The sequence below is a fragment of the Melanotaenia boesemani genome, chromosome 12, assembly GCF_017639745.1.
Source record: "Melanotaenia boesemani isolate fMelBoe1 chromosome 12, fMelBoe1.pri, whole genome shotgun sequence".
NCBI lineage: Eukaryota > Metazoa > Chordata > Actinopteri > Atheriniformes > Melanotaeniidae > Melanotaenia > Melanotaenia boesemani.
In genome coordinates this window covers 1,794,071-1,820,162 of record NC_055693.1, presented here as the reverse complement: position 1 = coordinate 1,820,162, position 26,092 = coordinate 1,794,071, and the positions used below count along the sequence as shown (strand labels likewise).

The 26,092-nt window shown below is 42.5% G+C and overlaps 1 protein-coding gene across 2 annotated transcripts in view; it reads right to left on the bottom strand.

The window, feature by feature from the left end:
* LOC121650710 (contactin-associated protein-like 5) overlaps nt 1-25,848 on the bottom strand; it is a 168,961-nt gene extending 143,113 nt beyond the window's left edge. For both annotated transcript variants that reach the window (XR_006012319.1, XM_042002380.1), the window contains exon 1: nt 25,714-25,848. Coding sequence is in view for 1 of the 2 variants with exons in the window: in XM_042002380.1 (XP_041858314.1) it covers nt 25,714-25,786 (73 nt within the window). In the remaining variant the exon portion in view is untranslated. The remainder of the gene's footprint in view (nt 1-25,713) is intronic.
* Between the last annotated feature and the right edge of the window lie 244 nt (nt 25,849-26,092).

Here is a 26,092-nt window from a genome sequence, read left to right as displayed (position 1 = left end):
CAAACTGCAGGTCAGAGCAGGTTTTAAAAATAAAGAGAAGTTTTCTGTTCAGCTAAACTGTCGAGGTAAGAATGTTAATTTACAGAATTTATAGGCAAGCCTCTGATAAGGTGCATGAATGGAAGTTATTGTGTGTTGTGTGCAAGTTGTGTTTATGTTTATTTTCCACATGTCCCCAGTAGGCTTTATGCTTCTGAAAACTGTATTTAATTATCTACTTATTCATTTATTTGTATGATACTGTAATCCTTAAGAGTCTTCTGTATTGGCACTACATTAAACGGTGCTTCTCATTTAATAAAAAAAGTAAATAATGAAGTAGAAGTCAGTGGAAGAGCGACAGAAGCTGACAAAGAACATACAAAAGTTGCATTTAGGAATTTAATGCTATGATAACAACGTCTTTAAAGATAATGTTAGCATGTTATTGTTATAAGTAAAGTATATTATAGTAAAAGGAGGATGAATGCTGGCTGGAGGCCCCTTGTGAGACCCTATTTTGGCCTCTGCTCCTGCTGGCTGCAGCCACGCCGCTGACCTCAGTTTCTGCGTTAAACTTTGGGTTTTGGACTTCCTGTCTGTGTTATTGTGTGTCTGGACCCTTCATCTCAGCTGTCGCCATGCCAACCCCTCCACCGGTTGGTTCATGTCCTCCTTCAGTCAAACCGGGCTGCACATCAACATTAGAGCCAGTATTTTCTATTATTATATCTTGACTAGAATACACATTTTTAACCTTCAGTATGTTTATATGTGAGGGAGGTGTTTCAGTGTTGAAAGAGGATGGATGCAGATGATCCCTGCGGAGGACCTCTCAGGCCTTCATCCCTGCTCGCCTCTCGGTCCATAGAGGACACACACTCTTGTGTCTGTACTGATGTAAGCCTGCTCAAATTAAAGCTGGGACATGGCACTTATAACGCCATTAAAAGCCTGGATGTGTAGCACCTTCAGAGCAGCAACGGAGCCTGGAGAGGCGCTCTGCTGGAGGAGGGCGCAGAAGTTAACCAACACAGAAACCACAGAGTCAATAATATCAAAGGGTACAGTGATAGTATCTGGTATCAGAGTGGCCTCAGACCTCTGTGTGGTATTGATAAAGCTTCATATGATACCCTGCTTGGACTAACAGGCTCTGCAGCTCGGTGACCTCTGCTCAGCGATAGCCTGCGTGGAGCTGAGGTATCGGTTCACAATTAGCTCCAAACGTTGGCGGAATTCAGGAAGCGCACATCGATACGAGTGATTGAGAAACACGGGCCGCTTTACTGTAGCACTTCATTTCTCTGAACACTGAGAATAATCTAAAGGGACCTGCCAGCATTTACAGGCAGCCTGCAGGATGATTTATCGACGGCTTTAGCAGTGATAAAATCCTGAATTATTCAGGCCTGAAACAGGAACCAGGTTCATTTTCTCTTGGATTATTGAATCTGTGGGCAATCTGCTGCAGCTCAGTGTAAACAGGGTGACAACTTCTGACTTAATATGCTGGTAGTTCAGAGTCTAAGTTATGGCTATAAATTTAAACTGAGCATCATGTGACCTCAGGAGTAATTTAAACTCTTGATTCTTATTGGCTAATGAGACATTTTAATGTCTTTATCTGTTGATTTCAGCCAGGATGCTGCTACAGCCCCAGTTACTACCAGCTGAACTCATTATCAATGGTTGCGATCAGCCAGCGAGTCCCGGGCGCTCCATACGCTTGTTTTCCTGCCTGACATGGTTGGAATGACAATGAAGAATTTGTGTACTCTGGCACAGAAAGCACATCTTTAGTGAATAATGCAGAGTGTGAAAATGCTGCTGCATCTCATTTAGAGGATGATGAAGACAAAGGTTAAAAAAAAACAACCTTTAGTGGATGGAAATAAACACACACAGTGATGGAAAACTAAAAAACATAATCAGGAGGTAGGTGTGAGTGTTTGGCAATGAGGTGATAATGGAAGTATATTCATTTATTTATAAGAGAGTGAATAATGTGAGCACAGACTCAGCAGGAGAGCCGTCCATACGGTGGCTGTGATGGAGCTGGATGTAAATGAGTGGTGGATGCAGGGATGCATCAACACGTTAAAAGGCCCCAATTCCAATAAACCTGCATTAAAGTGAGACTGTGTTTACGGGTGACTCCACGATCCTGAAGCAGGATGAAGTGAAAAGTGTTTCCAGATAAGTCCTGGAGCAGGATTTTAGCATTTCAGCCCATGTGAGTGTGACTGGGAGATAATTTGAGCACATCACTGATTCTGCTCCCGTGTTGGCACATTTCCGAAGCACCAGCAGAGTTTCTGTTTACCTCGCAGGAACTTCTGCATTTCTTCCTGAAAGTTGTGCTTCTGTCTCGGCTTCGACAAACTTTCATTCAAAGCTCGTATTCGGCATCCGCTTCTGTTTGGAGAGTTTCTCCAGGGCTCTGATGTTCTTTAGCTTCAGCCGGAGAGACCAAACAGGACGGAGACAATGAGGCAATGATCTCTTCTGGTAGCGCATATCCGTTAATACTGTGTACACAGAGTCACTGCATCCTGAAGAAGAAAGAAGCATGTTTCACTTTGTATACGACAGTGTATAAAAAGACTCCAAAAAGTTGAGAAAATTTAAATAAAGAAAAATTCAATAATTTATAAATCCCATCAACCCATATTTTATTCCTAACAGAACAAAAAGTAGTTCCAGGGTGATGTTCAGCATGGTGGTCTAATCCAGGATTCTAGCTGCTCTACAGTCCTGGACCTTGGTTGCTGGATTTCTGCTTCCATGATGCTCCAGATGTTGTGTACTGGTGAAAGGTCTGGACTGCAGGCAGGCCAGTTCAGCAGCCGGTCTCGGAGCTTTAACCTGCATTTGTAGGTTTCAGGGTGAACTGTGTCCACAGACAGTGGTTTCTGGATGTCTTCCTGAGTCCATGCAGTGGTGTCCAGTAGAGAATCATGTCTGCTTTTAATGCAGAAGATCACTAGCATCCAGCCTTGTCCCATGCATACAGAGATTCCTCCTGATTCTCTGAATCTTCTGATGATGTTCTACACTGTAGATGGAGAATCTTCAAAGTCTGTGGAACATTTTTCTGAAATTGTTCCACAGTTTTAGATGCAGTTTTTCTCAGATTGGTGAAGCTCTGTCCATCTTTCCATCTGAGAGACTCTGCCTCTCTGAAATGCTCCTTTTATACCAGTCATGTTACTGACCTGTTGCCAGGTAACTTGATTAGTTGTCCAATGCTCCTCCAGGTGTTTCTGGTTTGTACCAGGTACTTTTCCAGCCTTTTGTTGCTCCTGTTCCAGCTTTTTCCATCAGATTCACTATCAGCTCATATTTTCATCTCATGGTGAAACGTCTCCGTTTCATCCTCTGACATGTTTTTATTTTCTACTGGGAACAAAATATGAGTTTTATAAGATTTGGAAATGATTTTAGATCCCTGCTTTTATGGAATTGGGGTTGTGTGTGCTGGGCCTCTACAGAACATGGACTTCATCAGGTCTTCAGTCAAACACACCAATTATGCAAAGCACCACTTCTTCATCCGTCTTCCTCCAACAGCACAACTATTGTTCTTTCAACCTTTGTGTCTGTCCTTGATGATGATGATGCTCCTTCAGCACCCTGGATACCGTGCAGAGGTATGATGGCTGTTCTCCGTATCAGACCGTTGGATGGATTTACTCACAGCTATGAACAAACAGCCACCTCATCTTATTTTTCCCAGAAGCTCCACTCTGGCAGCTACTCCCAGTGATCTTTTCTCTGCTTTAAATCTACCAAAAACCATCTGATAAACACAGTAAAGCCAGAGATATTCTACACGATGCTGGCAGAGCTGCGTTCAGGAACAACACGCCGCTGAATGGAATGAATCACACAGCCGCCCTCACATGTTCCCCTTGGTGATTTTAAAGCTTTATCATCTGTGGGTTTTTCCGTCTTGCAACTGGTTTAATTAATGCTCTGTGTTGTTTTCTGTCTCATGCACAGCAGGCTTAGATCATATCCCAGATATTGTATTCATATGGAACATGAACACATGGTTGTATCCGTGTTTCTCTGCAGGTTTCTAAAAGCAGGATAAGCTGCTGCATATAAGCAGGATGTTGGAGTGGAAACGTTGACTGGAGCTGATTGATTTCAGTTGGAGTCAAAGTAAAATCTCTCAGGAAGTTTCATTTGTCCGCTCCATTCATGACAGAATAAAGAAGAAGAAGAAGTGCTGATGCTCTGGGAGGAGGATGATGTGACACTTGATGTATTCACTGTGGTGCACATCACTTTTATTCATGGTGCCGATCTGCAGCTGCATGAAGCTCAGTTACAGCTGCAGTTATGCTCCGCTGTATGATCCATTCATATGTGACACAGTGGAGTCCAGTCTCCCACAAACAGGCAATATTCAAGATAAATGTGTTGGTAAATGATGTTGAATTCCTCCAACAGATGATGCATTCACTGCCTCACAACTTTTATCAGCAAACAGCTGCAGAAAAACCCTTTTCTAAAAGGAATTCATTTAGATTTATTCCAAAATCTAATCTAATAATAAATTTAAAGTCATCGTCCTCTTCGTCAGGACCACCTTCTAGTACCGGGTCGTCCTCTTCATCAGGACCACCTTCTAGTACCGGGTCGGACCTTTTTAATCCTGGTGTGATAGATGAAGCAGGTGGTAAAAAACCTTCCTCAGAGGTTTTCTCCATATCAACATGACAGCATCACACAGTTGCTGCAGGTTTGTCGGCTGCATCCATGATGAGAATCTCCTGTTCCACCACATCCCAAAGCTGCTCTACTGGACTGAGATCTGGTGGCTGTGGAGGCCGTTGGAGTCCAGTGAACTCATCGTCATGTTCTAGAAAGCAGGTGGAGATGATCTGAGCTTTGTGACATGGTGCATTATCCTGCTGGAAGTAGCATCAGAAGATGCTCCACTGTGGTCATAAAGGGATGGACATGGTCAGCAACAATACTCAGGTAGGCTGTGCTGGTTAAACCAGGACACGTTGGTACTAAGGGGCCCAAAGTGGACCAAGAAAATCTCCCCCCACCATCACACCAGCAGCAGCCTGAAGCGTTGATCCAAGGCAGGATGGATCCATGTTTTCATGATGTTTCCAGCAGATTCTGAGCCGAGCATCTGAATGTGGAGCTGAAATGGAGACTCATCAGACCAGCAACGTTTCTCCATCTTCTATTGTCCAGTGTTGGTGAGTGTGTGTGAATTGTAGCCTCAGTTTCCTGTTCTTAGCTGGCAGGAGGCACCCGGTGTGTCTTCTGCTGCATCCTGGTCCAGACAACTGCTGCTCTGGATATTTGCTCTTCTTCAGACCATCTCTGGAAACCCTGGAGATGGTTGTGGGTGGAAATCCCAGTAAATACTCAGACCAACAACCATGCCACGTTCAAAGTCTCTGAAATCTTCTTTCTTACTCATTCTGATGCTCAGTTTGAACTTCATCAGGTCGTCTTCACCACGTCTGCATGACTACATGCTGCCATGTGATTGGCTGGTTAGCAGTTGAACAGATGGACTTGATAAGTAGGAAGCCCCAACTTTTCCCTCAAAAGCCATTAAACCACAGAAGAAGAAGCAGAAATGGGAGATGCCATCAAAAGAGCAGCCACATGTGACATTTCTGTTGGTGTTTCTATCAGGTTGATGTTTAACCTGCCTCACAACCAACATGTTTCACCAAAACACTGCAGCAGCTCAGCGACACAAACTGTGACCACACATCCATGCTGTGTTACTCACACACACACACACACACACACACACACACACACACACACACACACACACACACGCAGCAGCTCAAGCCAGTCCAGGCTGCACTCTTAATCACAGCTACGGCCGCTCTCAATCAGCGCAGCAGCAGGTGGTTATAGTCTAATAACACAGTGCAAAGAGCCACATTAAGTAGCTGCATTTACAGACGCTGCCAGCAATCTTCTGGCTTCGGTCTCTGCAGATAACAGGCGCCGATCGGAAAGAATCAGACTGGAATGTTTGCAGCTGTCTGTGAACGGATCGTGGTCGATATCAAATCAGCCGGTGTGAGCATGCAGCAGGTAAGCACACAATCTAATTACATAAAATAATACACTGAAATCCAGCCAGTGTGAGGGGGCTTCTGCATTTTTCTGTTAATTTCAATTTGTTCCCTCTGCAGTCTGAATGTTGTTTTGCTCTCATTTTTCATCAGTGAAACCGTTCCCGCACATTTTTGCATCTATCAGATTGGCACAGTCGATACAAAGTGGGTGTTGATAATCCTTTCAAACCCTCTGCCAGTAACAGTGAAATAAATAGAGGGTGAAACTTGCAGACTGAACAGCTATTTGCAGCATATTCTATGGATCTGGAGCCGGACCGGTGCAGTGGAAGTGGAAAGGCCTCCGATGGCGCCGCATTCATCATGATGGATTTTTTTTCAGTTCCTGAGAGACGAGAGAGAAATTATTCCTCTGAAGAGGCTGATATCGTGTATCATAGTAATTTCTTTGTTACGATCAGAAAAGCATTTTGATCTGTTCACTGGATCTGCAGAGGGAAACACAAACGGCATTTTAACGTTTACTCTGCAGACTGTACACAGAGGAGCTTCCACAGATAAGGATGTTCACCCCTTCACTGGCCGATAGATTTATTAATCACCTTTTAATACCTTTAATTCCTCACATGTCTATGATCAATAATAATGATGATAATGAGCTTTTTTTTTTCATTACTTCAAGTTACTGGTGTTACAGGTGCTTCTATAAGCTGCTGAATCATGGAGTGGATGCCGTTGTTTTAGTTTTTGTTCAATAAATAATAATGTTTATCTGAGGTTGTATATACTGTAGATGTAAATTACAAGTTTAATCACAATACTATTTATTTATTTACTTGAAAATGATTGGATAGATTAGACTAACAAACTAGAAAAAGATCAAAAACATCCCTGTAAGTTACAGCTAATGCTAAATGCTAACATGCTAACCTGTAAATGCAGTGTGTCACAGCAGGGGTTTGATCACTACACACATACCAGCTGGGTGGATGCCAATGGCACAAATTCTACTACAAGATGATTACGATCTGATTAGATTCAGGATCCTGGGCTCAGTATGAGACAACATCACAGATGAATTCATATTCATCACTTCCAGTCAAATCACATCAGGAAAAAGCTCATTTCTTCCTTATCCAGTCAGACATAGAAAAACAATCTGTTGTTTGAATGAAAACAGATCCGAACCACATCTGGGATGTTGGAGAAAACTGAGACCACTAACCTCTGGTATCGATAGAAAATTCATTCAGATCGAGGCTGATCTGTGTTTACATGACGCATTTTTTCATCTGACTGGGACGTCTGGTCGGACTAAAAGTGCTTCATGTATACGCAGCAAATTTTCACTTTTTAGTTTCAAACAGTTCATTTGTGGTGGAGTCCAGTTATGAAAATGTACAACATACTTTTCCGTCTATATTACCACGTTTGGTGCAGGAAGAAACGGTAAAACAGCCAATTCTAAGTAAAGAAAAGCCTAAAATAAAAAAAAAGACAGCTGCTTTCCTATTGGTGGAAAAATGCACCACATCCACCAAACAGATGTGACGCACCTGACTGCTTAGGAAGGGGACAAGTTGTGGCAGAGACAAAAATTCACCAACAGCAGATTGAATTGCTGCCTCCCGGTGGACAGGAGGACTAACAACCCCTGGACATGTCTGACTTGTGATGTTTTTATTCTGACTGGACATTCGATCGCTTCAGAAGTGCTCCATTTGTGCTGCACTCTCCCTTCTTTCCACTGATATTGGATACCTGTCAATCCAAAGGACACACCCCTAATTATGCCGACTTTCAAGATCACATAACATCCAAACGGATGAAATAGAAAAAAATTCACCCCCTCACAGTTGTCATGAAGGTAAACTTGACCTTTTAATCCTAAAGTGTTTTTTGTACCAGGCTTTAAACATGTTTATTTCTGCTGTGAAGTTGCTCTTTTTAACATGGGAGTCTGTGGGGATTTGCTCTGTTTTGGAGCCCCTAGTGGACGAGGGGGGAACTGCAATTTTTTGCACTTCAGGCGGAGGTTACTGCTTGTGCTTGACGCTGCTGTGAGGAAATGGTATTTTGACAGCCCGCTCGTGACCACAGAGGCTGCCGCCACTGGAAACCACCCAGATCATAGCAGGCCAGGGTCTACAACACAGCCATAGGGCTGCACTACAGGACCCCCATAGCCACCCAGACAAGGGGGATCGCCATGGTAACAATCGTGCAGACTAAGCAGGTAAAGCCCCTGGCATGAAGAATCCCTACGGGGAAAAGCACTGGAGTTAAAATTGTTAAACATTAAGACTATAAAAGCAACAGATAGATAGATAGATAGATAGATAGATAGATAGATAGATAGATAGATGTACTTTATTTATCCTAAGTTGGGAAATTTAGGTATAAAATATAATTAAGGAGTTTGTAAACACAATGTACCTGGGTACAACAATACAACAAAAACAGAAAGCCACGTAAATAAGTGGTATTTGAAAAAAAAACAGAAAATTACATAATAAAAAAATAAGTAAGAAATTAATCTATAAAATGATGATAAATAAGATCAAATAAAACAGTCTAAAACTTAACCAAATAAAAGTTCAGCTATAAGCTAAGATAAAAGGCAGGTCTTGAGCCTCTTTTGAAAACATCAACAGTCGCTGCAGCCCTAAGGTTCTCTGGTAGGGTGTTCCACAGACAAGAGCCGTAGTGGTAAAACGAGGCCTCACCCAAATTTTTTTTTCATGTACTGCAGTTTTACACCAGCTTGTTTCGAGATAATCTAATCTGCTAGAGACAAACGTATGAATTTGTCTCTCGGAATCAAACTTGGATACTATTCTTTGATTTTTAATGTGGCAAAAGGCTAGGCTGGATGTATAAATTGGCTGTTTAAAATTTAAGTCTGACTCCATTATTACCTCCAAATTTCTAAGCTGATTTTTTAGGTTTTAGAGAGAGCTCCTCGTGGTGACTTTTCTCTTTGTGTGGGAACGAAGTCCATGATTTCATTTTCTTGTCTGAGTTATTTAGCTGGAGAAGGTTGTTCTGATCTGTTCAGTGCAGTAACAAAGTGACTACAGGTCGCCATGTTCACTCAGCCATAAGTGACACATAGATTTGACTGTCATCTGCATAGTGCCGTGGTAGTACATATTTTTGCTGCATATTAGTTGACAAGAGGGATCCTCAGGATCATCCCTGGGGAGACCCTCGGGCAGGTTCTGAAACACAGTTACCAACCAAACGCAGCTGAAGGTCCAAATCTTTAACCAAGTGATCTCTCCAGACTCAGCTTCTTCTGATCCCAGCAGAAGGTTCCAATAATGACCCTTTCCTCTTCGTCTCGTCAATCAAATCCTTGCATCGCTCTCCCTGTTCTCATGATTTCATGAAGGGTGCCCTGGAGCAAATCAGTTTTCATTTATATGAAACAACTGGAAAAGAACTAAACTAATTTTCCAGCAAAACAACAATAACACACATTCAGCAGTGCATGGAAGGTCAACCATCTGTTCATGTTTAAACACAAACTACCGAGGTGGATGGGACCTCCAGCTGAATACAGACGACTGCACGTGTTTCTAATGCACCGATATCGTTCACATAAGGATTATAAGACAAATGTGAAAAAAATACAAGTTTAAAAACAGCTGATCATGGTTGTCTTCCACTTCTCTAATCACTTCTTACTCCTCCTTTCAGTCACACGTCAGTCTCTAGCAGGCGCGGATGGAAAACCCGTGTCCGGGAATAGCCGTGACTCGTGTGAGCCGGATGCTCTGATCATCTTCTAAACCCAGACCAGAGCAAACCAAGTCCACGCAACATCGTCACTGCACAAGTCCGAGTGAAGTGGAAAAGACAACGTGTTTGAACTCCATGGAGGTCAGCGCCCCTCCCCCCCAACCACCATGTCCTGGCAGCAAGCAGGGTTGACAGCATTACAGATGGTCTTCGTACCATTTATTGCAAAAGAATAATCACGATTTTATGATTGTTTCGCGTTACTAAATTTGTTAAACACCGACCGGGGTAATAAAGCTAAAAAAAAAAAAAAGTCTGACGCTCTGTTGTTTTTCTGTACACCACTTCATTAACTCCTTAAAAATCCACGAATATCAAATATTACAGATTTTAATGCCACTGTGTAACAAGTGTGTTTGTCATGTACTTGGTTTGTCACATTTCTACTAAAGTGAATGTTAAAAAAATAAATAAATAAAAGCGTACGCTTCAGCTTTGCTGCTCATTCGCCGTCTTCTTGTGCTTAATGCATTCTGGGAAATGGAGTGCAGGTTTGTAGGGTGGATTCGCCTTCCACAACACGATGACGTATGTAGCCACGAATCTGCACTACGAACTACGTACACCCCGAATTGGGACAAAGCTTTTTTTGGTGGGGGTCAAAATAAAAAAAATAAAAAAAAAAGTTAAAACAATAAAATAAAGAAGTTGTTTCATGTCGACATTACAGATTAAACATGCAGCTCATCAAACACAATGTTCCTACAGCTGAATTAAGCTCTTCATCTTTCTGTAGCCTTGAATGTGGACATGAATATGTCACAATGATACACTACACCCAAACATGATCTTTTATGAAAATCAATTATTCATAGCATTTAGAACTAATTAATTAATTGTGAAATTCAGAAATCATGAAATCCCTGAAGATGTTAAAGGTATCAACGAGACATCGAAGGTCATGATGGTGCATGATGAGTTGAGATGTCAGAAAACATCTAATATACTCCTAAAACTACGTCCCTGAAAATTTATCTAAACTTTTTTTCTTTAATTACCAGCAACACAAAGGTGATTGACAGAAATCTTCCATCCTGGAGATGTGAGGATAAGGTGATGTGTAAAGGTCTCTCAGTAAAGCATCTAAAAGGCATCGCTTCAAAAACACTTCTAGTTCAGGTTCATTCCTCCTGCTCTAAGTGTAATTAGAAAATCTTATATAGGAGGTAATTAGTTTAATTGGTGGAAGTGGCACCAAGCTGTTACTAAATCCAGCTTGCAATAGTTATTGTTGTCATTACTGTTTAACCTTGTATTTACTGCCTTAATTAACAGACAGTTTGGTTGTAAAGGTTTTGAAAATACCAGACTTTAGTGAAGCAGCATCACTTTTAAGTGATAAATAACCTCCATATCTCATCTGGCGGTCACGATCTCTTTGCTGGTTTACATCTCAGTGCTGCATTCAACATCCAACAACCAGAAAATATTATTACAAACACATCAAGGATTTTCTACGCTGGTGTGACGAAAGGCCCGTCCATACAAATCAGTTGTCTCAAAAACAAGCGAGTTCTCATTGATTTTAGACGAGCATCTCCAGTTCTGTCAAGTGTCATATAATAACCAGCCGGTTTGAGGCTGGTTACCAGCTACAAATATCTTAGGCACTAACTGATAAGCTGAAGTTTGATATGAACTGTGCTGGCTTTGCAAAAAATAAAGTGAAGTGAACATAATTAGGACCAAGTATTTAACTGATTTATCTGATAGATGACACTGTGTACAAGTAAATAATGTGTCCCTCTCGATGGACCTTCGTTAGTTCTGGTGTTGCACAGGGCTCTGAACTGGGACCTTCTATCTACATAGCTTCATTTAGCAGCATCATGATGAACTTTAAAAGGCACTTTGGTGTATAATGGACTTTATGTATTTATTGTTTATAGTTTCTTTTTTTATCTACTTGTGTTTTAAAAGTTTTAAATTTATTGTATTGTTTTCAATGTAACGACAAAAAGAATCCTTCAAATGGGGTGTACACTTATACCACACTACGTTTGTATAAATTTAATCTGAGGAAATAATCAGTAGCTGAAGTTACAGGATTGTTTAGGGGCCAAAAAGGCCGAATGAGCTGTATTTTATTTATTTTATTTTAATTTGACTTCAACATAATTATTTTATTTTTTATTTCATTCTAACGTGCGCCATTCATGTAAATACCTCACTGCTGTTTTAGGTTCTTTTTAGAAGCGTTGTTAATACTTTTATTGGGAGGGGCGATCTATTTATTTTTTCTATGTTTTCATGATATTGTCAGTATTTACATTAACTTATAAAAAGAGGATTATTAAAAGGAAAAGAACTAAATTTTTCCTTTTTTATTAATAAAATAAAAATTGTATATGAACTGTCATTAAAATCAGGAAATTTCTGTTTAACTGAGTGTAACATAATTTTAAAACAAAGCATTAGCTCGCTTATATGATAAACTTTACATTTTCTCTTTATTTATGTTAATTTCATTAAAGGGCATCATTTTATAGTCGGTTTTAATTGCATTTAATCACTACAGTTCATCAGTTATGTGTCCCTAAAACATCACAGCGTCTCCATCTGAGGCTCCATCCTTAATCTGACGTAGTAAAGCCTGGAAGTGACACACGGTTGTAGGAATTTCATCATCCTCCAGACGTCCTTCCGGTTGGTTGTGTTTCCGGGAGGAAACGGCGAGTTTTAACGTAAGGCCATGGCGCTCCGCCTCATTTCCCTCCTGATGAATCCATCAGGCCTGGATGTGCAGCTGCAGGAGTTCACCGAGTGGCTGCTTTATGTTCATTAATGAGCCAATCTTCAGCTGCACCGTCTTCCTCACACAGACGCCGCCGTCCCGCTGCTTCAGATGGGAAATAATTAGTAGTGAAGTATCTGCTCACCGAGCTAACTTGAAGCATGAAATTTTAAGTAAATGTGTGTGTGTGTGTGTGTGTGTGTTGCCACCCCGGAAACCGATTCCATCTTATAAAAAATGGATGCCTGGTGAAGCGGTCTCCAGTGAGGAGATCACTGAAAGCGAAGCAATATTCCTCCCACAGACCTGCGCTGAGGAGTGTCATATCAGCTGCTAATGAAAGCTTTTTTCCTCCATTCCCCCAATCAGGCCTCGTGTGGGCTGACGAGCCAGCCTCGCTGGCCTTATTAAAGCAGGAAGAATGCAGATTAGGAACGGTGGCTGCTGTGCTGCCACAACGTAACGGAGACAAGAACAACGAGCATGGTAAACATGCTGCAGTTATCAGCTCCATCTCTGCAGGATGCTCCACTCTGTTGCTTCATGTTTTTACAACAAATATGAATACATGTTGTTTTTCTTTTGTTGTTTGGTTTTTTCTTATGGATCAAATAATTGGAAAATAATTGACAGGGGAAATAATCAGCTTCAAAACATGTATTTATATAAATGTCTGTAATTAAATCCTCATAATGCTCAGTGAAAAAGTCATTACACAAACTACAGCTATTAAATCACATTATTAATTCATTTTTATCCACCTCTGTTCTAACTGCAGAAACATGTTGAGCTGTGCAGTTTGCAGGACCAACCAGGAGGAACTGATTCCCCCCAAACGAAAGCTGGTCTCTGACCAGATCTGATCCAGAATCTACCTGCTGAACAGGCTGCAAAGATGGAAACTTCATGGACAAATGATGAACCTTTAATTTAGCTATGAAAAGTTCTATTATGACTGTATTTTATTCCTCATACACTGATCAGCAGGGCCGTACAGACAGACAGCCGTAACAGGGGCCTGAAGTCGGGGCCCCATCCAGGGTGATCATGACTGATGATTACAACTCATTCCTCCTGGAATTCATGATGTTCTGATCACACCTCTCAACCAAATTTGGCCAATCCTTCTGAATTCTGCTCGTCTTTGTCATTTTGTGCCAGAAACTTTATTGCAGTTCTGACCACATCACAGGGCTCCTCTGCGTAACCCGTAGTGCTGCCCTGCTGGTTGAGGAAAAGGACCAGGTTCCAGATCTGCTCGGGACTCTGAGGAAAGGACAGCTCCTCAATAAATGGTAAATGGACTTGTACTATATAGCTTCTTTCAGTCAGTTTAACCACTGAAAGTGCTTTCACACACGCACACACGCACACGCGCACACGCACACACCTTGGGCACGGCAACGTGGGGTTAAGTGTCATGCCCAAGGACACTTCGACATGTGGTCAGTGTAAGCCAGGAATTGATCCACCTACCATCCCAGTTGGAAGACAACTGCTCTCCTCCTGAGCTACAGCCGCCCCCACATCACAAACCTGAGCTGAAACACCACCAAGCGGAGTCTCCCCTGGTGGTTGGAATACAGCTGCTTTTCTAACGCAGCACAGCGGCTAGAGTAGAGTAGAGTAGAGTCCATCTAATACAATAAATAAATAATGAATAAATGAAGTTCCAGGAACACAATCCGTGTGTATGAATAGGAGTTGCTCACTTTAAGTCACACTCGTTCATTTTAATTGTGTATATTTTTTTCATGCATTCGGCGCTCTGAACTAGACGTGATGGTCAGGCTGCAGTACGTCCCTTTCCAGCCGTCCATGTTTCTTACGTAGAAGATCTACAAATCCCACAAAAACTACCTCCGTATTTTAACTAACCACAACTCTTCTACGTAATCGTGCCAACGTTCAGCCAGGTGTGGCGTTGTCGGGCGCAGAGCCCCGAGCAGATCTGACTATCTAGCACATCTGGTACCTACACCATCTCTACCCATTTTAAACCGGCACTGCAGCAGGCAGCCTCTCCCGACACGCAGCTACTTGAAGGACCCGTTGTTTAGTGTTGCCAACGTAGTGACAGTCGCTATAAGTAGCAAGTTTCAGACCTTGCTAGCGACTTTTTCTGGTGTTACTGGAGACTTTTGTTGACTGGCGTGAAAGCATGTGGCGTTTACTCGTCTCAGTAAGAAGCGGGCGCTGCACAGGCTCCTCCCCCTCCAAAAGCACTCTGGCTGGGTCTTTGTGCAGCGGCAGTCTCAGCTCCCAGCTGCAGACAGATGTTCGCCATATGAAGCTGCTACTGGCTAACACTCAGATATTAATGCCTATTAACACTTAGAGTTAATCTTTTAAATCTTTTTTTTAAATGAATCTAGTTAAAAACTCGATAATCTAACACGTCTGTTTGTTCTGTTGTTTACTCGATCTGTTCTCGGGGTATTATGAGAAACGCAACATTTATGCAAGTAAGTACACAACTAGTGGTTGTAGTTGCTCCAGTTTTATATTTTTTGCATTACAGATGAATCTTTGCAAGAGCTATATAAATGCATTTATTTGACAGTCTTAATGTCTTGTCTTGATAAAATGTCTTTGTATTGTTCGTTTGTATGTTTATTTATTTATTTTTTTGGTGTGTCAGGACTTTTTAACCTCTTATAGTATCGAAAATAATATCGAGTATCGGTTTGAAATGTTAGTATCGTGATTACCCTAGTTACCCGATGCCACATGAAACCATGACCCCCAGAAGAAAACAGGACCCCCAGGTACAGTTTTCTGTGTTTGGTTGCAACCAGGTGATTGGCCAGCTGTTCTGGATCTCCATCTGTGATTGGCTGGCTGTGCCATCACTTGTCTGCAACTGGTCCAATCGTGCTGCTGTCCACCTCCACTATTCCTGCATGCGGTCAGACAATCACTCAGGGCAGCTGTTTGCTATTAGAGGGCAGCTTGTTCTCCGTTTGAGCGTCTGCCTGGGACTTTGGTCAAGCTGTGTAGGTTATTGCTAGTTGAAAAGGCCTCATATGGGTCTTAAGGGCCTCAAGGTTGTTCATATCACACTTACTAGCTGTTTCAGGTGCTAGCATAGTGTTTTCTGCACGTTCATAGTTTTGTTTTCCCTTTGTTTTTTAGTTTGTTTTCTTTTTATTTTATTTCTTTTTTTTGTTAGAATGAATAACACGCTTTGCATTGAATTATATTCCCCAGCTGAGCCTGGGTTGTAACACATGAATAATGATGAACTGTAGTTAGGCAGTAATATGATAGATAACACATCTAACCTGCTCAAACCCAAGAGAAAAAAAAAAGAGAAATGCGAAGAGACTGCACCTAAAATCCCTTTAAGGGTCATCCACGACTCTGTCCCAGAGTTCTGCATGAACATGGAGGTGAACTTCCCTCTGGGATTAATAAAGTTTTTTCCTTTCCTCGGAATAAAAATCAAACCAGCACCTGCAGCGGACGTCTGGGATGAGAACAGATTAGATTAATCAGTCAGAATAAATGATTATTTAGATGAATTTCTAGTGAAATGTTTAAAAAAGTCTAAACTGTCTCATTAATAAATCTTTCTGTGGCATTCCGGCAATGGAGCGGTCGTCCCCGTTAGGTCAGCTGTTCAACCCTCAGCCCACACTCGCTGATGATTATAGAGAAAATCCCTGTAAATATCGAGTTCATGCTGTAAATTATAGATAATATAAAGTGTCTGAATAAATAAATACATGAGGAACAAACTGTAAAGATCCTTGTAAAACACAGACGAGGTTAAAAGGAGGGAAAACTGAGAATCATTTAGCATTAATATTTTAATATAGCACATAAATTAGCCGCATTTTACAGAAAATGAACAGATGGAAAAATATTTATGTCCATTTGGCTTCTAAAGGAAAACAGCAGGAGGCAGAAAAACAGATCTGCATCAGAAAACAGAGCATGTAGAAGTCAGTCAGCCGAAGGACAACTGTGAGGAAATATGACATTTCTGTCAGTTTCCTGCAGCTGTTTTCATCTGCGGACACGACCGCCATCGCACTGCCAACCCGTGACCGAAACCCACAACCACCACTGAAATACTGAACCAGAACACAGAATCTGCCTCCGTTTTCTCCACTTTCAGCCTGAAGTACAGCAGAAAGCTGTCAGCTGATTGATCGACTCATATGGAGCTAGGAGAGGAACATGACTTCTGTTACGTTTTTACGAATGTACCTGCACCTTCAGGATGTAAAGATGACAGCACGGTTGTTTGTGTAAGTTTTTAGATTAAATTAGGTGGATTTATATACATAACTATGTCTACATTGTTTTCTTGATAATTTTTCTCTGTTTTTGTTATCTGTCGCTGGAGCCGTAAAGTTTTTATGTTTGTATGTTTTTACCCTTCTTTCTTCATCTGTGAAAAGCCCAACCAGGAACAAATTAGCTTAATGCTACGTACCATATAAATAAATACATAAATAAGTAAATTGAATTGAACCAGGATTGTTTTCCATTATTGGACATGTAGACTCGTTCTTAGCTATATGCCTTTTTAATTAGAAATCACTGAATAGAAATGTGTGCTGTTGTCTGACTCAGACCAGGACCACCGTCCGTCTCAGACCAGGACCACCGTCCGTCTCAGACCAGGACCACCGTCCAACTCATACCAGGACCACCGTCCGTCTCAGACCAGGACCACCGTCCGACTCATACCAGGACCACCGTCCGACTCATACCAGGACCACCGTCAGACTCATACCAGGACCACCGTCCAACTCAGACCAGGACCACCGTCAGACTCAGACCAGGACCACCGTCCGTCTCAGACCAGGACCACCGTCAGACTCATACCAGAACCACCGTCCGACTCATACCAGGACCACCGTCCGACTCAGACCTGGACCACCGTCCGTCTCAGACCAGGACCACCGTCCGACTCATACCAGGACCACCGTCCGTCTCAGACCAGGACCACCGTCCGACTCATACCAGGACCACCGTCCAACTCAGACCAGGACCACCGTCAGACTCATACCAGGACCACCGTCCGACTCAGACCAGGACCACCGTCCGTCTCAGACCAGGACCACCGTCCGACTCATACCAGGACCACCGTCCGACTCATACCAGGACCACCGTCAGACTCATACCAGGACCACCGTCCAACTCAGACCAGGACCACCGTCAGACTCATACCAGGACCACCGTCCGACTCAGACCTGGACCACCGTCCGACTCAGATCTGGACCACCGTCCGACTCAGACCTGGACCACCGTCCGACTCACACCAGGATCACCGTCCGACTCAGACCAGGACCACCGTCCGACTTAGACCTGGACCACCGTCCGACTCAGGCCTGGACTACCGTCCGACTCAGGCCTCGGCCACCGTCCGACTCAGACCTGGACCACCGTCCGACTCAGATCTGGACCCCCGTCAGACTCACACCAGGACCACCGTCCGACTCAGACCTGGACCACCACTTGACTGAGGCTTTCAGACTTTCAGAATTTATCTGTACCTATAGATCTGATTTATACCTGTACTTGTTGCACTTACAAATATGGAGATACACGTTAAAAACATGTTTACGTTACTAAAGTTTGGTCCCTATCGTAGCTCCGTAGAATTTGTGGGCTCAACATGTTGGCTGAGATTCTCCATTTAAACTCCACCACCATCTTTTATGATCTGAACAGGATTGAAAAGAATCAGCTGCTTCGACTGGAAGGTGAAATCAGACGTCCAGAGGCAGACAGGCAGCTCAGACTCTTTGTGCCTGGACAGGGGGACCTTTGGGGGTGTCATATGGCGGCAGATCCTTTGGATCCTCTAGGCGCTGGAATCGGATCTGGATTGGGCAGTTTGGAGTCAGGTTCCTGGAGCCGGTCCTGAGCAGTTTCAGAGTAACAGCCAGAGGGTTTAGGATGTGGGTTTAATGGTCGCTTTGAGGCAACAGATGAGAATCTAACATTCGGCTGAAATAAAGCAGCAGCAGGGTCATTACAGGCCTCAGAAGGAGCTGAATACGAGCAGACAGCACTGTGTGGTTTGATGTTGTCAAGAGAAACTTCAGCTACGGCTAATAAGGCTCCGGTCTAGCTTCATAATCCAATCACCGATAAAGAAAACTATGACTTCAGTGCATTTATAAAGAGCTCCCCTGATGCAATTAGTGGAAAAAAGTGCCAATACATCATCTATTAGCTTGTGCTGGAGACGGAGCGATGGAGCGCTGGCTGTTCCTGCAACGAGCCTAAAGAGGAAGCAGAGGGACATGGCCGCCATGTTTCAGCTCCTCCTGCTCTCAGTGGTAAATATGAGAGCAGATCTTTGACCTCCTGGAGCTTCTCAGCATTTCACCGCAGCGCAGCACGTCAGGCCTGATCACAGCACACATCTGAGAAGCACATGACTGTCAGAAAAGAGGAATGTAGCTGTCAGTTCAGCTCAGCTCCTCACCTGAGCAGGACCCGGGTCTACACGGGCCCGGTGTCACGCTCGCCCTCAGAGTGCACAGACAAACAGATCAAATGATGGCTCGCCTCGGGTGTATTTACTGCTGGGAGCCCCTTTGTACGTTTAACATGACAAGAAAGGGCAGGGAAGGTTAAAAGACTCCATTTCCTTCTATTTTCCTCACCACAAAGCCCAAAGTGGAGAATGAGTGTGAGGAGAAGAAGAAATTAGTTGTCAGAGGTGGGTAGTAACGAGTTACATTTACTCCGTTACATTTACTTGAGTACATTTTTGAAAAAAATGTACTTCTGTGAGTAGATTTATTTTGGAATACTTTTACTTTTACTTGAGTACATCTTTGATTATTTTTTTTTACTTTTACTCCGTTACTATCAATATCAATGAATTCGTTACTGTCAGCAGTTTTTTCCCCTTAAAAAATAGCTATATTGTTCTCAGAAAAGTGGTGTACGCACCCATTTTCAAAAGGATCCGTGTCATTGGTTAATAGCTCTCATGTATTATTCCGTAACCCCTACAACCAATCGAGTATTGACCATGAAAGTCGGGTCTTCCGGCCGGGCAATCAGGAAAGATGCGATGCACAGTGCGCACTTGTTTCTCATTGAATGACATGGCGGACACAGATCAACCCGTGGAGGAGGAGGCAGTTCATCCATGGCCTCACATAGAGGCTATGTTTTCTTTTATTTCATTTAAAAACAACAGCTATGTTATGTGCTGCTGCCTCTGCCAGCCAAAAAAGATGGAAATATCTGCCTACAAGAACTCAACATCAAATCTAAGGAAGCATGTCGCGGTAAGTTTTTTTTCCCTCCAACTTCTTAGCTAACCCTGCACTCAGTTTTATGCTAGCTCTATGTTGTTTTATATGTTTTACTTCTTGCATTTATGTTCATCACTTTGAGATTTTTATCTGTGAAAAGCGCTCTATAAATACATTTATTTACTCAGTCAGCAGAAGTTTTTACTTAATTACCGTAAATTCCGGGCTACAAGCCGCTACTTTTTCCACATGCTTGGAACACTAACTTGAACGTCAACAATGCGGCTGTTTGTTACCGGTAGGCTAGATGGCCTTCGTGAAGGTCCTCCGACCATAGTGCTTAAGCCAAACTTATCAAATCTTCGTCATGCATTGCCAACAACAAACTGTGTTAAAATTGCTTCCGTTTGAGGGATCTGGATTTGGTGTTTATGTGTGAGAAATTGTTAAATATATATTAGACGTCATCGTCATTGTGAAACTGCTCCTGTTTCAGCTGCACTGTGACACCGTTTGCTAGTGATGCTGTTTACATTAAATAAATAAATACACCTTATTATATGCCCATCACATAGTAAGCCCCTTTCTGACTTGCCCTGGAAAGCACTGTGGTGCGGACCTATTCTTTTATACCGTTCCGCTTTTATAAACGTCCGCTCGTTGATCTGGAGCTGTAGCAGACATGCACAGCCATAAAAGCTGAGATGTTGCGGCGCGTCGTTCTGGCTGAACGGGCTGAACGCACAAGAAAGCGTTGCGGACATAGTTGAAGGGAGGCTGTGCTGACACTGGACGTGGCCAGAACGAAATAAGTCCGCAAGGCATGTTTGAAAAGATAACTCAGGTTAAAGATCAGATGGACTTACCGCACCTATTCCATAATGCATGTCTGAAAATAGCTCAAAGTATAAACGCTGCAAGAACGTAAAGCAGTCATTCAACTTCAGATTAAACTTTTTTTTTGTAACAAAGAAAATGGAGACGTCTCACTACTGGGACTAAATAATTTAATAGATACAGGCAGTCCAGAAAATAAAAAATGAATGACTTATATAAATGTTTTGAGACAGATCACTGCTCTTTTTTGCAGTATACTTGAAAAGTAATTTAATTTGCATTAAAGTAGCCTACTGACAAGAAGCTAAGTTGTTGTGCCCATTATTTGTGTCTCAGATTATTTATTGTTGGTCCTGATTAAACTTGAATGCCCATTAGAGGTTATTGATGATTAACCTTTTCATCTCAGTCTGCTCTGGACAAATACATTTTCAACAGAAATCGTTTTTAAGAAACTCATTAAAATGTATAAATATGGGTAAAAAAATATTTAAATGGTAACATTTGAATCCTCGTGATCGGATTGGTGATAGTTTTTTTTTTGTTTAAAACTCCTTGATCGGCCCCTAAAATTTTGATCATGTAAAGCCTACAAAAACAGTCCTGCCCTCTATTATGGACATGAACTAAGCCTGCAATTTGGTTTGACCAAATATTCTGAACATGTGCAGCAGGCACCAGCATTGGGCACCTATTTGTGTTTTTCTTGGTTTATTGTTGCACATAAAAATCATGGAGTTGAGAATCTATGGTGATTTGATAACAAAATCTCAAAAATTTGTGTTCTATATCAGTCTTGTGCTGTTTACCATTTAGAATGCACAAATTCTAAATGGTAAAATATATATATATATATATATATATATATATATATATATATTTTTTTTTTTTTTATTTATTTTTTTTTTATCCAGCAGTTCCCCCCCCCCAAAGTTTAGTTTTTTTGTTTTTGGTCTCTCTTGTAATTGCTTAATACTTTTTTTGTCTGTCAACAGAAAGTTCATCCCAACAAGTTAACGGAATACTCAAAGTTGATGGAGTCAAACAAGAAGAGGAAGTCCACTGCCTCTGATGATGAAAAAATGAAGTCTGCCAAGATCAAGCAGTACTTTTCCCCAGGGGGGGTAACACAAGCTACATTTGATAAGCTCCTGCTTGATTTTATTTGTGAGTTGAGATTGCGGAATACTGTAAAAGCTCAATGCATGTTGATTGTTTAATAAATAAGATGTAACTTGGTACTCAAGTACTTTTTTCACTGTGTACTCTTGTACTCTTACTCAAGTAAGTATTTGGATCATTACTCTTACTTTTACTTGAGTAACTTTTGTTTACATGTAACTGTACTCTTACTTGAGTACAGCTTTTGGCTACTCTACCCACCTCTGTTAGTTGTTTTTCCTCAAAGTGAAACTAAAAGATGGCCCCAAGAATTACGCTCACTTCAATCTGAAACATAAGGTTATATATTGTTTTACAGAGACGATTTATAACTTTGTAGTTTATGTATGAAGCTCTCCGAGCTCAGCTCTCAGTGAGGAGGCGTGGCCAACTCGTTGCTAGGTATGACTCATCATTTCAAAAGCTGTGATTGGTTGATACAAACTGCCAGATAATAACACACCTTTCCCGATAATGGCCGTCGAACGGACCATCATCTTAACAAACTTAATCATAGAATCGAATTTCCATGAGGACTGTGTGATTAAAAATAATGTTTTACATTAGAAGAAAATCTCTGTTAAATAATAAGTTGTAATTTAAAATGAACGGGCAGAAACTCAGACCACCTGCACAGTGTTCACAGCTGATAGTTTATTTATCTGCTTACATATATTTACCAGGCTGGTCCTTGATGCACTTTCATCGTTTCGTCTCCATTTTGTACCGACGAGGGTATAACGGCTCAGCTTCTGTCTGTGGGTGCTGACCGGCCAATAAGAAGCAGCGCTGGTTGGCGTTCAGATCCACCACAGAGCAGAGAGCCCGGACAGCGTTCGGCTCCAAGCTCAGCTTTGAGAGGTGGATTTCACCACGAAGAGGATTCCTGCACCATCCAGTCTGTAGCGTGGAATTCATTCATGTCATCCAGTGTCTGGAGAACATCTCTCCACCATGTTCTCCTCTGCTTAGGGAACTCCCAGGCCTCTTAAAAGCCCTCGTCCCGACTCTTATCAGATCTCCTGAGGAGCTCTCTGAAGAGCTTTCATCTTCTACTCTTCACTTTTAGAGGAAAGAAATTCTCAGAAAACATCACGATTCTAAGAATTTTCTTGGAGTCGCTCTGTGCTGAGAAGCTTTAGGGATACGGCCTCTGGTCTAGAAATGAGGAAATAGTAAACTATTTTTAAACCAAAGGGGTCATCTAATGTTAAAAGTAAATTAAGTAAAAGCAAACAGTGGGTGATGCGTATTCGTCTGAGGACGGTCCGGCATCGGAAACTGTTTGTTGTTTTGTTCATCGTTTAAACTACGGTTCAGACGTATTAAATAAGAGACGAACTCTCACCCACTTCTCTGAAGTAACTGAGCTTGTTGTATTGTTTATCAGTAAAAGTCACATGTTTTGTGAATATGTTCGTTTCTGATCTGTTTTTATTTACTTTTGTTTTTTGGTAACTTGTAATGATGGTGTGATGGTTGCCATACGTGGCAAACTTCTTCCGACTCTATTCAACATGAAGTCCGACTCAAATCGTCTTCAGATGCTGTTTTTCTCACAGTAATTTGACAGATTTTTTTATTTAGATTTTTATTTATTTGTTTGAAAATGTATTTGTTAAAAAATAAGAAACTTAACGTAACTGAAGTTCACGTCCCAGAGTGGCGAACGTAGGCGGCTGCATCGTCCAACCTGCAGCCTGATTTACAGGTTATTGTTCAGGAATTCCAAACCGGAAAAGCTCCTACGAGGTGTAATTCCTGCTGCTTGCCTGGTAGGGCGCTATCTAGAGAACACCAGCTGGAGTTGCTTGTAAGGGAAATAAACAGATGTGTCATTTTCATTACAGGACTTGTATTGAAGTTTTTTATTTAAGGGTAATTAAAGAATAAAATATTGACATATTCATATAAAACGGATCATCTGATCCAGCTGATGAATGGAAACTTTATTTTAAGAAAAGGATGAATTTTGTATAAATTGTGATATCTGCTTCCTCGTAGTATGAGGAAAAGTCATTAAAGATAAATTAGTCTCACATCAGTGTTTTCTCAAGCTTCCTGCCCTGAGATGAGGATAATATGCATTAACCTGAATCAGCATGCAGGAAAATCAGATCTGATCTATGTTTAGTTGTGGTCATGCGCGTACCGACGGTGATTCATGGAAATAAATCTGAGGGTGAGCCTGAGCGGTATGACATCCTCCATGAAACATCGTGATGAGACGGCATCAGGCCCATTTCACTGCATATTATCTGTAGTTTCACTGCAACCAACCAACATCGCAGCATCTGACCTTCCCTTTGTCTCAGAATGTCTCAAACATCTTTTCTCAACCTCTAGCCCTCCTGACTCTTGTTGACTTTGCCTTAATTCACAAAAAAACAAGAGGCGGCAGCAAACCTCTGGACCTGGAGTCGGAAGCGGTTAGATCACGGCGGCGACGTCCGTTCAAGCTTTACATTCAACTATTCATCAATTTCAGCTCAAAGAAGAGAAACATGGAAACTGGATCCTCTGGGGAGCAGGAAACGTCTCCAGCTTGGTTCAGAGTTTACAGAAAAAGACAGAAACAAGGTGGAGACTGAGTTCTGGATTGTTGCTGTAATGCTACAGGAAATCAGACCAGAAACCAGTGGAACAAATGAAACAGTGGAATCTTCAGCGTGAGGCATCTGTTCCCAACCAGGACTAAAATTTAATCCAGAACCAGCAGGTTCGGGGTCAAATCTCACAATATCCACCAAAAAAGCAGCCTGTTTAATCTGGAGCTGACTACTGGAGTATTTTCAGCATCAGAAACCCTAAAAACGCTTGCTTCTTCTGACGTCATGTGGATCCTTCGGCTTCGGATGACCAGGACCATGTGGAAGGTCTGGGATCTGGAAAATGCTCCTACTGTTCTATTGTTTTACCTTCCTCACAATAAGGTCCACCATGATGTCCCAGAAGGATACTGCTGGCACATATTTCCATACTTTATCAGAGCAAAAGTCTCACCTGAACCTGCACCTTTAGTTTGTTTAAATGACGCTCGTATGGTCATTTCACCTCATTCCAAGAAGGAAGCAGCTCCCAGGGTTTTGGACCAGGCTGATTTTCAGGTTGGAAAGGAGGCTGGAAACCTTCTCCAGAGCACCGCTAGAAGTAGGTGTTATCCTAATTCTCTTTTCTCTTTGTTTAACGTTGACTACTGGTGCAGACCCTGAATGTCACTGTGATTTAATGTCAGAACAATTAAAAGCTTTTATCTTTATTTGACATTAACCAAATCTCATTAAATTTAAGCCCATAAAAGTCAAACTAAAGAAATGTAATGAATTTTTTATTCATTTAGCTTTAAATGGAGCTCCAGCTCATCTCCACGCTTGTTTTTAAAAGTGCATGAAACATAAATGACATAAATAATGAGTCTGGTTGAAATTCCAGGATGAAGCAGGAGATTTTCAGCTTGTTGTCCAGAACCAGAACCGGTGACTTCACACAGAACCTCAGCAGAGAACGAGTAGAAAATGCCACTTATTGATGGAAATCAGTGTTTTCAACACAAAGCTGCACATCCAGGCCTCCGAACACACAGACACACACAGCTCATCCCCGCTGCGGCCACTCCGCGCGCCCCAACACGGGCGCGTCCGGCTCGGATCACCAGAACCGAACCCGTCTGCTTGACCTTCACCGCGCATCAGTCCCGCCTGCATCACCAACTTATTCACGTGAAACCAAACTGACACCAACAGCAGCGCAGACATGGTGCCGACCAACCGAACCGAGCCGGACCCCCTCCCAGCCCTTTCTCCCTGCAACAACACCGCACACAGGTACCGCGCCAGCGGCGGCGGAGCGGCGCTCACAGGTGCGCGCGGACAGCAGCGGTACTTACAGTGAGAGGCGGCTGATGCTCCGCCGAGGACGCCCACAGAGTGAAGGATAATCACGGGCAGCAGAACCACCATCTTCCGGCCGAGGTGCGCGCGATTATCCGAGAGTCCGCAAAGCTGAGGGTCCTCCTCGCTCCTCCGGCTTGGAGGGATAGCAGGAGTCTGATGTGGAGGAGCAAACCTCTCCCACGATGGCACGCCCTCCCTCCTCCCTGTGAGGTACAGCCCACCTCCCTGCTCCCCCTCCTCCTTCTGCCTGCCTCCGTTTCAGGGTTTACCGGCAGAACAGGACAAAGATCCGCGGACAGCCGCGCGGTTCCCACGGAGGCTGCGCGTGAACGGCCCGGGTCTGCGCGGTTAAACTGCACCATCCATCATCCC